Source organism: Serinus canaria, chromosome 1A, assembly GCF_022539315.1.
Source record: "Serinus canaria isolate serCan28SL12 chromosome 1A, serCan2020, whole genome shotgun sequence".
Taxonomy (NCBI): Eukaryota; Metazoa; Chordata; class Aves; order Passeriformes; family Fringillidae; genus Serinus; species Serinus canaria.
This window is the reverse complement of record NC_066314.1, coordinates 40,647,809-40,665,227: the sequence shown is the minus strand read 5'-3', so window position 1 is coordinate 40,665,227 and position 17,419 is coordinate 40,647,809. Positions and strand designations below refer to the sequence as shown.

Below are 17,419 nucleotides of genomic sequence, written 5' to 3'. Positions count from 1 at the left end.
ACCAGCAGGGGACTGCAAGGAAGAGATTTTTCTTTTTAAAGGATACTGGAACATGTTTCCTCTCTTGGTATCAGCAGTGCTCACTCCTGACCATCACAGTGAATTGCTGTTTTCCTGCATGTCTGTGAGAAGGGTTCTTGAAGGCAGCTGAAAGAAATTATTCATCATGAAAAGTTACTGTGCACAAAAAATGTCATCCTTGAACACAATAATCTTGATGAACAGTTCTTTAAATACAAAGCATGGCTAGTTCCAAGTACAAAACAGTGTTTCACAATGGAAAATAAGAAATACCAAGAAGAACTCCCTTCTTTTTAAGCTTTTGAAGCACAATCATTGCCTCTTTATGAGTGTTTCTAATCAGTGCTTCAAGGTGTTGAATAATGCAAACAGAAAGAGAATGAAGGTGAGGGGTTTAAAAGAGCTGCTTGAGAGGATGAAGGATCATAGGCAGCAGCAATGACTCATTGTAACACGAAATGCTCTGTGGTTAAATTATTCAGACTAGACGGGTGTTATAATTAAAAGTCGTTACCATTCCTCCCTGATAACATCCCAAAAAACTTTTCTTAATGAACAGGATCATTTCATTAATGTATTTTTAGTGATTAAAAATTTAGAAATATATTCCTTTAAATTTCTTCTAATTGGCCCCAAATTAACCTACAGAGACATTTCACTCATAAGAGATGTTTTGGTACACAGTGAAAGTTTCAAGTGAAATTTTGACACAGCCTCATTTAATCTACAAAGACACAACTGAATTTCAACCACTAATAGCTGCACTGGTTTAAATCTGCTGGGGATTCAGCCTCACCTAACTTGAAGGCAATAAATAACGTTTTGTTATTATGTGTTCCCTATCACATTGAGGCAAAGCTAAATAAAAAAGTTTGAGAATTTTTATACTAGTAGACTAGTGTATATGATTTTAAAAATGCAAACTTCAATCACAGCTTAGGGATCACACAACAACAGAAATAATGACTGAGTTGAAGTTCCTAAGCATGAAGGTTGACCAAAGGTCTGAAATGACATCTTGTAGTTCTGAAATATGAAGTAAGTAAACATTTCAACCAGCTCAAAAAACAGACTTAGAAGTTACCTTCAGTTTTTGGTGAGCCCACAAAGGACATTTATTTCAGCCATCGAGTTCAATTCATGTTAATAATTTCAAGCCAATTGAATACATAAAGGGAAAGAACCCTCAAACATCCATCTTGTCAATAAAAGTACTGATAAGTAATATGAAAATTAATTTTAATTATTTTATGAGATATATAATTTATATCAACTTTGAAAGTTCATAAAAGTCATAGTTTTGATTGGTTCATGTTAGGATTGCTTTCTTTGGTTTTTTTTGTTGGTGTTTTCTTTTTCCCAGGGGGGTTCTTTTGGGCTGTACATGTCTAACAGCAGCAAACAAATTGACATAGGAAACTCTAATCACAAGTCTCATTTGTATGCACAGTGATAATACACAGTCTATTTAAAGGCTGCTGTTGGACTTGGACAATTCACAGACTTTGTTCCTACCTTTTGCCACAGGGATGAATTACAGCCACACTGCAAATTTGATTGTGCAGCAAGAGCATGTGGGAGGAAAGCTGTGTAGCTAGAGGCTCACAGTGCACCTTACTGAAACAAAACAGAAACAAAATTTTAAAAATACAAATAAAACATAAAATTGGTAAAAATAAAAAAAAAACCACATATGGCATGGGAAGAGGATACAGAGGTGAAATAAACTCTGTACTAAAGCAATAGATTATTTGTTTAAAATAATATTTCTTGATATGTTACTGTTTTAGACCTTTAATGGAAACAAAGAAATTATGGCAAGAAAATTGTAATAAAGGATTCTCTCATCTAAATAAAAATTAAGATCAACTAATTGAAGGAAACTGTTTTATTGAAGGAAAGAAAACTGGCTTCATCAATTCAAGACACAGAAAGCAAAAATAGATATGAAGATTTAACATTAAGTCAAAGAAAGGTTGCAAAGGTCATACAGATTATTAATTTCAGAAAAGAAAAGATAAAACAGGATTCAAACTTTATTAAGCAGATCCAAAGCAGATGAAATAGAATATATGAGTCATTAGCTTCAATAAGAAAACTCAGAATAGATAATATTTATATAATTTTGTTACTTAAAGTAAGACAGAAAATAATCAAAAAAGGGAATAATTATTAACTGAATCCAAAGCAAGGTTATATCATGAGGTATACTTTAGAAAAAATTTTGGGAATTTTTTAGATTAAAACAAAGTTAATGTGGAAAACATAAGTCTCTCTTTTGGTTTAGCAGTGGTGGGGCGGGAAGCCTCTACCCATGAAGTTAGCACAGTCAAACAGTGCTGTGTTTGACATTAATTTCAAGCAATTTCTCAGTCAGGCACTTTAAATAGGAAGAAAACTTGTCATTATGAAATAGTTATCATGTCCTCAAAAAGCAGAAGTTTCCCTGACCCAGCAATATATATATAGAGGACTGGAAAAAGTGTTTCTGTCTAAGAAAGATATGCTTTACAGAGTTTATTGGTTTTTTGTGGCCAGGTTTGGGTAGCAGTGGCAGGGAACTGCAGGGATGGCTTCTCTAAGAAGCTGCCAGAAGGTTCCTCCATGTCATGCAGAGTCTCAGTGGCTCCAAGATGGACCTGCTGCTGGCCAAGGCTGGGACAATCAACAGTGATGGCAATGTGATGACACATTTAGGAAGGCAAAAAAAAGGTATTACTCAGGCATAGTTGTGGCCAGAGAAAAGCAGACACCAAGGTCAGTGGAGAAGGAGGGGGAGGAGCTGCTCCAGGTGTCAGGCTGATATTCCCCCATGATCCATGTGGCCCCTGGTGAAGCAGCTGTACCCCTGCAGCCCTTGGAGGTCCATGGTGGGGCAGAGATCCACCTGCAGCCTTGGAGGTCCATGGGGGAGCAGAGATCCACCTGCAAGTCCATGGGAGGTCCAATGGGGAGAGGCAGAGATTCACCTGACCAAGCCCTTGGAGGTCCATGGGGGAGCAGAGATCCACCTGCAGCCCATGGAGGTCCATGGAGGGGCAGAGATCCACCTGAAGTCCATGGAGGTCAATGGAGGTCCATGGGGGCAGAGATCCACCTGCAGCCCTTGGAGGTCCATGGGGGAGCAGAGATCCACCTGCAGCCCTTGGAGGTCCATGGGGAGCAGAGATCCACCTGCAGCCCATGGAGGTCCATGGAGGGGCAGAGATCCACCTGAAGTCCATGGAGGTCAATGGAGGGGCAGAGATCCATCTGCAGCCCATGGAGGTCCATGGGGGAGCAGAGATCCACCTGCAGGCCTTGAAGGTCCATGGGGAAGCAGAGATCTGCCTGCAGCCCATGGAGGACACCCATGCCAGAGCAGCTGAATGCATGAATGGAGGCTCTGAAATCCATGCTGGAATGCTGGTCCATGATGGTCCCATCCAGGCTTCTGTCAGGGACCTGCAGACCTGTGGAGAGAACAGGTTTCCTGGTAGGACTTGTGACCCCAAGGGTAATGAGCACAGTGCAACAGTTTGTGAAGAGCTGTTTCCCTTGGGATGGATTACACTGGGGAAGTTCATGTCTCCCACAGGAGGGATCCCACGCTGAAGCAGGGAAAGGTCTCCTCTGCCTGAGCAGTGGCAAAACCAACCTGTGATGAACTGACCATAACCCAAATTCCCTGTCTCCCCATGCTGCTGGGAAAGGAGGTACAGCCCAAGAAAGAGGGAGCAGGTATGGGGAAGGTGTTTTTAAGATTTGTCTTACTTCTCATTACCTTGCTCTGATTTTGTTAGTGATAAACTCATTTAATATCCCCAAGCTGAGTGTGTTTTGCCATGACAGCAATTGGTGAGGGATCTCTCCCTGTCCTTACCTTCACCCATGAGCCATTTGTTATATTTTTTCTCCCCTCTCAGTTTGTGAAGGGGAGTAATAGAATGGCCTTGTTGGGTGCCTGGCATCCAGACAGGGTCAATTCACTAGACACAAATAAACAAAAAAAATCTACTTCCAGAAATTAATTACAAGCAAGAGAAACACAATAGAATTAATGTAGAAGCAGTGAATTATATAATTCATATATAAAGTGTTACAAAGAAAGTGTTACAAATTTGCAAGTGCAGTGAGATGTTGTGCTAACAGGTGCTGGTGTACACATATAATTCCTTGATGGGACTTTTAGAAATTAGCAACAAGAGAAAAAAACTTACTGCAAAGGTCTAGCATAGGATGCAACTCCTACGTTTTCATGTTTGTATTGCTCAGATTTTTCTTTTGAGAACACTGAATTTCAGTTTTATGCAGAATGAATCAAGAAGCTCTCTGCTCTAGATATCCTAATGTCTACTTCAGAAAAAAAATAAAATAGTTTCACAAAATTAAATCTATTAAAATCTCAGGCTCACAATTGAAAAGCAAACACATTATGGAGAAGTCCCACCTCAGAAAACACATGTACTCTCACAATCCTGCTGATGCAAATAGCCATATACTTTTGTTTTTCCTTCCTTGGTGCATTTTAGGTAATATTGAGACAATAAAACATAATATTGATTACAGTTCTTCCTGTGTTTCATCTACAAATGTGAGATCTATATGCAATTTATGATCCCACTCCATAGAAGAACAATAACTGGGATTATTTTACCTCACAGTTTAGTTTTTTTAAGTACACATCGAAAGGGAAAACAAGTAAAACATACATACATTCTTTGCAAAGCTGGTTTTCGGGTTTTGGAAAAATTGCTGTTTACTTGCCTGGCCTGAAGACCTTGGAAGAGGAGGGTGCAGGTTTTCTGTAGCTCCTGTGTTTATCCTTCCCTTCTCAGCAAGGAGAATTCAGCTACACTGATGTGTTGATGCTTCAGATACCCTTCGCCATCTCAAAAAATATTAAACATTATTAGAATAGCTCTAGCAACATAGTTTAGGCAACTATATCTGTCCAAAGATACCTAGTTTAAAGCAAAATGAACTGATTTCTAGGCTCCAATGTTTGCATTGATTAGCTCAGCATGATTATAAAGTGAGATAAGATATCTAACCCACATGTAGATACCTGAACTTGTGAGTGTTAATTTAAAACTGAATCCCATATATAGCAGATATTTCCCATTTTAAATCATGCAGACAGATTTAAACCAAGAAAGATTTAATCTAGCAGGCTAATTGAACATTCCCCCCAAAATTCAACTATTTTGTGCAGAATGGTTTGGCCAGCTTTAATTACTAAAACTGTTCTAAAACCTAAGATGTTATCATTTTAATAGACTGTGCTTTATAAAGTAGTGGTTAGTATTGCATCTTGTATATGCTTCTCAACCTACAGAAAACTGTATGTGTGCTTTGCTGAATAATAATTCAAATTGCATCTCAGTGTTGTAACATTCAAAACATGATCTGTGATGGCAGATGATTATGACTTTTTCAAAAAGTCATAGAATCATAGAATTTTGGGATTGGAAGGAACTTCAGAGATCACCTAGCCATGGGCAGAGACAACTTTCAACAGGTCACATTAATCAAACTATCCAAGCTGACTTTGAATACTTCCAACGACTGGGCATGCACAGCATCTCAGAGCAATGTGCTTCAGTGTCTCACCACAATCATAGCAAAGAATTTCTTCCTTACATGCAATCTAAATCTACCATTATTTAGTTCAAAATTATTTTTCTTCTCCTATCACTACTACTGTCCCCTGGAATTAGTTTTATTAAGCAGTATTGAAAACTTGTATTAATAATATTTTTTTCTTATTTTCTTTTACTACCTTCAGAAACTCTACTTTAAAATATGCCTAAATGCATTTTATGGTATGCCTCTTACACCATATATAACCTTGTATATTAATATGAATATAACAGCAATTTTTAAATGCTTCTCTCCAGTTACCAGCCAACCTCTGACAGCAAGCTGTCTTTTCCATTTCTGTTTCTCAAACCAATGTCAGGATGAAGATAATGTCTTCAAGACTAAATCACTTCATATGTCAATGTCCTCAAAGTCTTCATCTTCTATTTAGTATTTCCTTAACAATCAACACTGAAGATGAATACCTTGCTTAGTATCCTCTTTAAAAAATATTTTTTCCTGTATTTTCAGTATGCTTATTTTAATAATGTAATGACCGTATTAGATATTGCTATAAATGCTTTTGGAAATAACCTTTTTTGTGTATAAATAACAAAAAATGTAGTTATTTGTCAGTTCAAATTTATCTTAACATCTAACACATCAGAAAGGTTGTTTGGTCAGTCAGCACAACACTGTACCTCAATCAGTCACCCCTGACTTTTTAGTGTGACATGGTTTTGTACACTGTCATGCTAGCTGCAGAAACAAGCTCTTCATTTCATCCTGGTTCAAAATCTCCTGGTAAAACACCAAACACTGACATATTTATTCTGAAGAATTTCTTCTTTGATAAGCTTTCAACTGAACAGCTGAAGAAGTTGTCATGTGAGAATGAAACTCAAGTTGAATCCCAGTGCGAAGGAAGATGAATTGTATAGCTAGTAAATTATTTTCTCATGTGATGAATTTATGACATAATTAATGTCTTTTGTAGACTGTCATTAATACCCAGTACCTTTAGTATCCCTTGCAAATTGGAATTTGGCATGCCCAGCACTGAAAACCAAGAGGTGGATGCCTGTATCGTATTTTGTAGTGATCATGAGAGGTGTTCTCCAACACAAGCATTTCAGACTTGGATCTATAAAAATTGCCTTTGTCTGCTGCTTTAAATGTTAACAGAACTTCCCTGGCTACAGTAGTGTCGGAAAATTCTGCTCCAAAATGGTCAACTATCTTACAGTTCAAGATGTTGAAATGAACATTAGTATTCAAACCATGGTTTTCAGGAAGTTCTAGTCATTCTTTTACCCCTGTGACCCTTAATTTGGGTAAACTATATTACACAGCAATCACAGCTTCCAGCAGTGCTTTTGATCTTTCTGTTTGGGGTTACACTCATAATGTTACCAAAATGGAAATTTAAATTAAAAAACAAAAATCTGTGAAGTTTGTATTTTATAACTCAGGTTATATTCTTGTGTGTGGAGTCATTATGACTTTCTTCTTTGCTGTTTGCCCTTACCAAATAATATTTCAACTTTGAAACTTTAAATGCTTTATCTAGGCATCAATAATGAAGTAACTAATTATCCAAATATAATAGACTAATATTCAAAACATTTCCAAAGCAATTTTGGAAACTAGGTGCTAAGTGGTTGGTTTGCAAAATTATCCTATTTTATGCAGAAAATTTATGCAACAATGTTCCTATCAGTTTTGTCTTAGAATTTTTTTCCCAGAGATCCAATAGTTCTGAGATCTGAAAATTCGTCAGAGTTTTTGTATGAGTACCATTCAGCTCTGGAATCAGATTTATAAAATCCTTCTCTGAAAGTTGCAGTTAGAGAAAAATTGTAGCCATTTAACCAGGAGATGCTTGTGACCACCTTGTGACCAGCTGAAGTATTGCAGTGATGTGATCATCAGAGAAGTAGAAAATATTTCCACATTTCAGTAGCTTTTTTCCTGAAAATTTCTCTGTTCAGCGTAAAAAATTCAGTCTTCACATTCATGTTTTCTTATTGAGAATGCTGCCAATACTTGGCCCAGGTAGCTTTATTACATTATTCTAATCCATATAAAATTGCTTGGTTTGGGGTTTCTTGAAAGTGTATTAAAATAGACCCTCACACAGTAGACCCAAAATAACAGCTGACTTATGCTGACATAGGACATCACCTCCACATATGCATGCACAGAAAAGTTGAAAGTCTTTTCTCCTGACACTTTTCCCAGTTCAGTCTATGGAATGAACATGTAACTTTGTGACATAAATGTGTTTTGACATTCTCTGATGAAAGACCAGCACTTGTGTGGTGACAATACTCTGACGAGGAGTGTGCTGTTACAGTTGGCTATGTGAACCGCCCACTCTGGGATTGTAATTTGTACTGAATCATCTGCTCTGACATAACTGAGTTCAGGTTCATGTCGTGCATTGGGCAGCTTGCCTTACCTTCACAGAAGTCTAAACTATCTCCAATGGCCTTTATCCTTCTATCAGATGACCTTTTCTCTTTAGACCCTTCTAATCTACTTCTCTTCTGCTGCTCACCTCAACCTAGGCCATGCTGATGTGAGCTAGGCTGCCAAACATGACCTTGTCCTCTGGCATTTCACATCTCAGAGCTGTGCTTTTTCCATCATGCAAAATGCTGAGAGAGCAGGTATGTGCCTCTATGCCCTGGATCTTGGCCTTGCTGCCTTGTTAACAAGTTACTGCCCATTAACTGATCCATCACAACCATTCACCCATATACTGCTGCCCCACACTTCTTAAGAAGAGTTCATCTCTTTTTCATTAAGATAGAAGCTACATCAAGCAATTCTGAATTTTCTACAAGCCTGTAGGCTCCTGTGCACTGATTTATAATTATATGTGTAAGGGGTCTTGGTCAATGATAAATTTTAGGAAACTCAGAATTCCTTACTCCTCTCTGAGGGATCAGTGATTTCGCTCCAGAAATGCCATCTAGACTGCTTGCAGACAGGTAGCTAGGCCAAGTAATTTCCTTTGAAATGGCTATCCCATGGGCAAACTGTTTCCATGTTAAATTATGCATTGTTTCAGTAAAGCTTCATTTTAATTTACTGGGTTTCATTGATGAAGAAAATGCTTTCACATCTATTCTTGCTAATCATTTCAGCTGTGAGTGAACCCCTTGGAAACAGCTATTTAAGTTTTTCTGTACTTTATCAATTTCACAAGGCACACATGGTTATTAAATGTCTGTAGTTTATCCATACATAAATATCTCAGCATTTCTTAACATAGAAATAAAGACATCTATTAGAGTTTAGTAATATAAATGAGTATTCTTGATGAGTTTAGGTATAAAGCAAACTAAAATAGGTCATTACCTAGAGAGGAAACATTAACCTATGTTTTCTTTAGGCCAATAAGAATTTCCTTTTCTATCAGTAAAACCTTTCAGACTCTTTAAATTGAATCTGTTAAAGGTTGTGCTGGGTTTGATGGCCTGGAAATTAAAGCATGAAAAACATATGGATCTTAATGGAGATTCTTTCAAAACTCTAAAACTAAAGATTGCATGGTTGAATGTTCTTCTTAACTTAGCAAATTTTACCTAAATTTTTGGGTTAATCAATGCATATCTATTGTGCTTGTTTGGGGATTTTTTTTTAATTCCTATAGAGAAAGAAAATTATCTCTGCTATAAAAGTAAAAACAAATTACCGTGTTATGATTTTCAAGTTGAACATTGCTTAAAGGAGTGACCATGCAAACAGAGCTGCCATCTTGTGGATAAAAATCTTCTAAGAGCTGGTGTTGTCTGCAGGAGGAAAAAAAATGTTTATAATAGTCATCAGGTCTACCTGACTTGGTATTCATCTCATGTACAGGATTATGAGAGCTGTAATTTTGAGCTTACACAATCAATCTCTAAAAACTCATCACCTGACTGAGTTCTAATTTCCCCAAAAATCTTTAAACCTAGCCCTTGCTATATTAATAATATATAGGTTAAGCAATACTGAAAAACCATTTGTGTTTTTCAATTAGAGTTTGGTGCAGAACTGTGTTTTGTAATATAAATAATTGGTTTAACCATTAAATTGATGTGACAGAAATAATTGTCAAGCAATTAAATGCAATAATGATTTCAGCTCATGGGAAATATATACTAATTCACCTGTGTTTCACTTTGCTCGAGGACTAAAATATCCCCTCTGGTTAGATTCTTCAACATTATTCATACATCAATTAATATTAGGTTATAGAAAGAAAAACAGATAGTTATTGAAAATCATTAGTCACTTCTCTTTCTTTTTCCATGTGATGTGAGCTTGAAACTAAAAAATGCCAAGAAATAACAGTGCCAATGGCACCTTTATTGCCTGTGCCAGGTGGGACAAGCCAATATTCTCAGATATGGAATTCATGGCACAGGGATAGGAGTTTATGAATTCTGTGTTCCTGGATTTCACACACAGTCTGCTTTGAGCTCTTGTAACCTATGTTTATTTCATTGAACAGCTTTTTCTTTTAAAGAAATGGCCTTACAGCTTTTTCTTTTTTTCCTGAAGTGACTTGCTACTATTGCATATTTAAAGGGTGTAATTTAAATCCTATCATATATTTTCATTATTTGTATTTCAATTGGGTTGTAACCCATGTGTGACACCATGTGGAAGGGCACAAAATGCTGTGTGACTTGATTAGGATCGTGAAGCTGCTCAGTTATCTGCAACTGTGAACTTTGTTTAGCCCAGATCTCCGAATTCTTCCTTGGTTTTTAAAATACAGGTGATGGCTAATTTTTGAAACAAGGAGCTTGGAAAAATTGATAATTTATCAATAAATTCATAAATAGTTCAATTTCAAGATATTCATTAATCATATATTACTGCAGAAATAAAAGACTTTTTTGTGAAGTACATGTCAAATTTTACAGGTCATTCACTAAAAAAGTATTCTACTCTAATATTTCAAATTAGCATTGATACTACACTAGGTAAATTTTCTAAGTTACTGCTTAGTTCATAAAGCATAGGTTCTCTATTATCACTGGAGAATAACAAACTTTGTGAACACTGAGAACCTTTCAAAAGTATGGCACTCTCCCCTTAAAGATGGTCTAGAAGGTAATCTGGGAGTGATACACTCTTTAAAGGTATAAAGTGTGCTCTACACAAGAATAAAAAATGCATAGAACTTTAATTCATCATTTTAAGATTAACTAGATATGGGAAATCCAGGTATTTTTCATGCTGAATCAACCAGTGTAGTAAACTTCTGGCAACAATGTGTCAGTTTGGTCTAGACTATATATACCATTAAATATTCAGGAGAATATAATGATACATTTAAGCATAATTTATCTCATCAATAGTTCTTTTCCTTATGACTCATGATGCTATGTCTTACCTTTATCATTAATCATACAAAAGCAAAGCTGACATTCCCATTGTCCAAATTAGTCTTTTCTGACCTGAAATTCAGTTTTGTCACTTTGCATAGCAATGAAACTTTTCTATAGCAATTTCCATCTGAACTACCATGTTTTCTGAGCAGAAATAAGTGAACAAAGGCTTACATTTTGGACTAAAGGACGTTTTGACTAAGAGGTTAACCTCCAGATCCCCACACAACACTGGCGTTATTAAGTCCCCAGAATTTAATCTCCTGAGTCTCTAAAACTTGTGAAAGAACCACAAGAAAATGACAGAGCTCTTTATCAAGTTTATTCTATAAATCTTACCTTACATATATTTTAGATTAAGTTAAATTGTGTTTGATTATATTTCATTTTTCCTGGGTTTTTTTGGCTTGATGTAGTTTGTTCTTTGGTCTTGTTTTTCCCCCCAGAGAAAAAACTAAGCAACTTTTTTTTTTTTTTTTTTTTTTTGAGGGATAGCAGACCAAAAATAGACTTGTGTGTTATATTATTTACTGTAAATACATTTGGGTTCCTATCCATTTCAAGAAAATATTAGTTTCCCAAGATTAAAAAAAGTTGGCATAGAACAAAAGACACAAATACTACATGTGGTAGATCAGGGTTTTTTTGCATTTTTCTATAGAGTAAAAGGATTTTTTGCCACTTAAATGTGAGAGATCCAAATACTCATTTATGGAAAAAACAATTATTTAAGCCCCGATTTGGACTCATTTTAAAGTTATCATGATTTATGATATTGCCTGTAACATGGCTAAATACTTAGTGCCACTATATTTAGGACATCATGCATTTGGCAATGCGTTTCATGCCTCATTTACTACAGAATATCTGGGCTGCTACTTAGCATTCAGGGAATAACTCTGCATGTACATTTGTGCATCCCTATACTTTTTCTGTTAGTTCTAAATACCTAAAAAGATACAAGAATCAACCTAACCTTGCAATAGTGAAATATTCTTGAGTTTACACCCTTTTTCCAGCTTGTGCCTTTATTAATCTCACGCCTGAAGAGAATGCAATGCAAAATCATTAAAAATATGAGTTCTCTAGGTGCTGCATGCATTAACCTTTCCTGTAATACCTTTTCTGTACAATATTTTGATGATTACTGTCATTTAGCAAACAGATGATGAAAATGCAGTTACCTGAGGGTCTTGTTTAATAATTTAGGCAAATTAGGTTTTAGAATTTATTTAATTGCTCCATTCAATAGCTAAACCACAGCAAGCACCTGGTCCCCAAAGCAGGAGCTTTTTGTACAATCTCATTTCCTTCAAGGGAAAAAAACAAAAAAAAAAAAAAAAAGAAGAAGAAGAAGAGAGGGTGAGGAAAGAGAATAAATGACAGGTGGAAAAAAAAAAGGGAGAAAAAAAAAAAAAAAAAAGATGAAAAGCAGAAAGCCCCCACCTGTGCATATGTATGCAATGGGTAGAGAGACACCTTTCAGTGGGCGGCCGGCAGTTTAGGGTGAAGGGCCGGTCCAGGTGAGGGAAGCCAATGAGCGCCCGCCCGGGGCCGTGCCTGACATCATCCCGCCGGGGAGCGCCCAGCCCGGCCGGCCGGGGCAGCGCCCGCCGCCGCCCAGCCCCGCCGCGATGGATGTTTACAGCTCCTCCGCCAAAGCCAATTATCTCGCTTTTGTGTGAGGCCCAGGGATCGCTCCGGCTGCCTGCTCGCACACGGCGCTGCTGGATCCTGCTGAAGCAATTGTTTTCCCTGTGTCTGGTAAGAGCCTGGTCTGGTTTGCCTTCTCTTTCAGAATAAAGGTGATGCGCCTAACCTGGGAGGCGAATTGCTTTCATAGTTCAGAGGTTTATATGCCTCTAATATGCAAAAAGCAGATTTTTTTTACTGGCAAGAAGGAAATCCTTTAGGAAGGGAATGGTTTTAAAGGAAAAAGAAGTCTGTGTCAGGCAAACTCTACTTTGCAATATGGAAATAAATAGCCTGTATGTTTGTGCTGCTCTTCAGGTGAACTAAAGAGTTACTAGGCTGACAAGAACATCGTGCAGATCAGTGTATTTAATACTTGTATTTTTCCTTCAACACCTGTGTTTTTCCTTTGAAATTTAGCTTTTGTTGATGAACAGAGAAACGGGGAGATTTAAGAAGAGGGAATTAATTTTGTAACAGGTTTAAAAATGCTCTGGAATACTTTTGCGGGTATCAATCAAAACCTGTGAAGAGTATTGCCAAGATTTTAAAGTTTCCAGTTCTGGAATTAGCTATAGTTACTTTGCTCTGTTAATTTCTGTAATCTAAAGTGATAAGAAATTGAGTCAAAGATAAAGGTGTTCAATATGCAACACGCTGGTATCAAGACACCCAATAGAGTTTTTTGTATATATGTTTTCCCTGTTTCTGCTCTGTAGCTCATCTTAAAAAGCAGCTCATTCTGTAGCTACATAAGAGTGCATATGTGAGTGTTTGTACCTTTTGCACTGTTGGCAGGTTCATGGCTTGCACAGAGAGAGGAGGGAGAGGGGAAGGAGTCTGTCTGTGTAACTTCCTAGATTTGCAACTGAATAAGTACATTGTAAAGCTTCTGAACCAATGTGTGTTTAAGAGATTAGAAGTGACGCTGACACTGACAAATCAGATTCAATAAAGAATTTAATTGACTGAAGGAGTTCAGGGGCTACTGTATGAAGAATCCAATAACCAGTTTAACTAGTCAAATAGTGTACCTAATAGGAAATAATAAATAGCAGGTTCCAGTTAATTTAAAAGCTTGATGACAGTTACTTTATAGTGATTAGAATTCACTAGGTCACTTAAGAACTCTCTATCTTTATTTCAGTAATCCATCATTCTACAATACAAAGTTTAAAATATTGACATATGTAGTATTACAACTGCTTGCAAAATTGAGATATATTGTCATTCAATTTAGCTATGACTATCTCTGCTCTAGTCACTGTCAGAAGAATAATAGTTATTTTCATCTCAAACACCACTTAAGACAGTAGGGCTTCTCAGCTATATTACACTTTGTACTAGTTCAGTCTTGTCTGTGCTGTTCCTGGTACTTAACCATTGTTAATTCAGCTCTGGATAATAATGTGACAATCCCAGGCTTTTATAAATGATACATCTATAATATGGATGATGTTAGAAGAACATATTTTTGTTAAGGTGAAACCTTTATTATTCTTTCTTGTCTTTTTATTAGCAAATTTTGCTAGGTGAGATGACCATGGCCTATAAGGGAGAGGAGAATTTAGCATTTTACTACTCTGCCCTTCTTGCTTAGATCATTATTAAACTTGAATTTATCTTATACTAGTCTTGCAGCTATGCTTTTAATACTTTTTAATTTAAAGAAGCAGTGGTTTTACCTGTCCCTTGGTTACCTACCTACCCATTGCATAGGTCCATGTCATTTATCAATGCATCATTATTAGGCTTCCTGTCAGATCTCCCAATATTTCTGTTCCTACACGGTTTACTAATATTCAAATATAAGCAAATTATGTTATTTCTGCTAAAATAAAGTGTGATGCATATAGCATAGATGTAAGGCTGATTTGTTACACGCTCCCAGTGTTCTGATCCAAAGCAGTCAAAGACTGTTTTTAATAAGTGTGTTCTTTTATGTACCAATGCACATTGTTTTATTAGATAGTAATCATGCAGCTAAGCAAGCCAAGGAAACTTAATGATATGATAATCCAAACAGATAGCAATCAGCTTCTTATAGGAAATGAGACTTTCTTCTTTAGCTTAACCTTGCAAAAGGAAGAGAAATAATTTCTGGTACACCATTTTATGGAAAAAAAATATAGAGTTTTTTATTCTTTTCAACCAGAAACTAAATTTATCAGAAAAAAAGAAGTAGAAAAACTTTTTTTCTTTAATAAAATAGTGTTAGGATATTTTTCCCTTAAAATAATAAGATAATGGTGGTAATGCTAGCCCAAAGACTGCGTAGCAGATTGTCCATTGCTTTGGATAAGAGTCCCTCTAGTCTTCCACTTGGTTTTACTCCCTAAAGTTCATATTACATCCATGGCCTGCTGTATTAAAAGGAGAATTAGCATGAGGTTGCTTGATTGTATTCATAGGCCATTTTGTTTGTCTGATTCTCTGTGAATGAGTCAACTCGAACATTTTGACAATGACATCAGGTAATAGCCCTTACAATGAAGATTTGAGTCATTCCTCCTACACAAAATACTCTCTTCTCTTGACAGGTAATTTTGAGAAAAATTGACAGAAGGAGTTTTTGGGGATTTTTGCAAAAATTCAATGCATTTAGTATTTCTTAGAGATAATAAAGGAGCCAGCTAAGCAGAAATATGATAATAACATCAATTTCTCAAAAATTATCCATACCTCTAGTAGTAAAATACAAATTGAAAAGAATCCTTCTCCGTCTATAGCTGGAAAAGAAATATTATCTCTAGAAAAATACAAATTGAAATAGTATTGCAATAGCACACATTTTTAATAAGCACAGGAGACAGAGGAGTTCTTTCATACTCCAAGCTTTGGTCCATGGGTTAGATTTTTGGTCCATCTAAGACAGATTACAAGGACACTCCTCTAGGATCGTCCAAATTATAAAAACTGTCTTAAAACCTTGTGCTGCAGCCATCCTCTTTGCTCATCAGTGAAGTCCTTTATGTGTAGGTATGCCAGATGAGACTTGAAAGTCTATTTTGTTCCCTTAGATTTTTATCCTTATATTCCACTACCCAAGGTAAAAAAAAAAAAAAAAAAAAAGAAGAAGAAAAAAAAATTTGTCATCTATGTAGTGATGAGGAGATTTTTTTTTTCTTTTAGATTTTTTTCTTACTAAATTCAAAGGCAACAGGGATTACACAGAGTATTTCTAAAGAGGGAAAAGCGAGATGCAGATCTGCATCTATCCCTCCAAGCAATTGTTTTCCTTTGGAAAGAAATCCAGAAGGACAGATGTGGAGAGCACAGCTTGAATATCCTCCAATAGGACACCTGTCTGGATGATGAAAGGAGCAGTAATGTAGATCACATGTTTGTCACACAGTACAGACACAACTTTTCCTTTTCTCTTTTGTTTTGAATCCTAAATTAAGTTTCCAGTGGATGCCCTAATACCTAATAAAGATTGTGCTAAAATATGATTATGGTCAAGGACTTACAACTCAGATTTTAAAGTAATTGTGCAACTTCTGTCCAGACCTTTTGCCTACATACAGCGTGGTGCTTTTTGCTTTTTTGCATAATTTGTATTTCCACATCAGTGTGACATTGTGAATGCATTGAGTCAGTCCTAAGTGGTTTAGAGATAACAGTTTTGGCTAATATTATCAGGAAGTTTCCTTTTCTACTGTGTGGAGAGAAAGATTTGTTTTTGGAGATGCCCCTATCTCATCATTAAGATATTTATTTCAGGTATATGAGCTGAATCACTCTCTGGAGGGGAAAATTCACTCCACATAGACAACTTACACAAATACTTTCAATTATTTGTCGAAATTTCTGGCTTTTAAATATTGACTAATTAAGGTCTCCTAGATTTGAATAGCATTCAATCCCTCAAGTAACACAAATAAAAAATGAACAGACAAATAACTATACTTGTTATTTGTGGCACATAGGAGTCACAGTTACTGATTTCTGCAATAGATGGACTCTGGACTTCATCTCTGCAGTGACAGGGTGTTGACCAGAGCACTTGGTGCAACACTTTGAGGTTCTGCAGGTATTTGCTGATGGTCTTGTCCTCTAGTATTTGCAAAAAATGTAAAGGTTTGGGAAATGCACTTCTATGGCTAGCAAAAGGGGGGTTGTGCTCCACCTCTTTCATTCAAGCATTGTCTCCCATGCCTAGGATTTATAATTCCTCTCCCTGATAATTTGCTTACTGTCAAAATAATTGGAGACTTTAGCTATTTCTCCCATGCACTGCACATTTTTTAGGTATTACAACTTGATAAATTGTCTTTTTACCCTTCCTAAAAGACAGAGCACACAAGTTTTTTCTGCTGAAACTCTTCAGTTCCCTGTACTAACATTAGGGCTCCTCAGACATTCACAGTATTGAGCATGGACAAAGAAATGTCACTTTTCTAGCCTCATTTTTGAAAACAACACCATTTTGAAAACAATCTAATAATTTCAGAACAAATGGTCATGAGTTTTTCCTTTTGGTTGTCAGTCCCTCCATTTTGGTTCAGCCTCTAAGCAGGGATTCTTAAGAATCTTCTGAAGAGTGTAACAATTTACTCTGCCCTGATGCAAAAAAAGCCCCAAACAAGTGTATTTAATAAATACTTCATTGGGCCCATGATTTGGTTGAAATACCTTGTTGCAGTTTAAAAGTACAGGAATGCAAAATAATAAGATTTCAAACAAACTCATGTCATGGCTTTTGAATCCAGACATGTAGCTGGGAATTACTGGATACAGCTTTGAATTTTTTC

General features: G+C 36.4%; 1 protein-coding gene across 1 annotated transcript in view; it reads left to right on the top strand.

Moving 5' to 3' along the window:
* Nucleotides 1-3,204: 3,204 nt before the first annotated feature.
* MGAT4C (MGAT4 family member C) overlaps nt 3,205-17,419 on the top strand; it is a 137,642-nt gene continuing 123,427 nt past the window's right edge. Inside the window, exon 1 of the mRNA XM_050969904.1 lies at nt 3,205-3,517. Within this exon, the coding sequence (XP_050825861.1) occupies nt 3,205-3,517 (313 nt within the window). The remainder of the gene's footprint in view (nt 3,518-17,419) is intronic.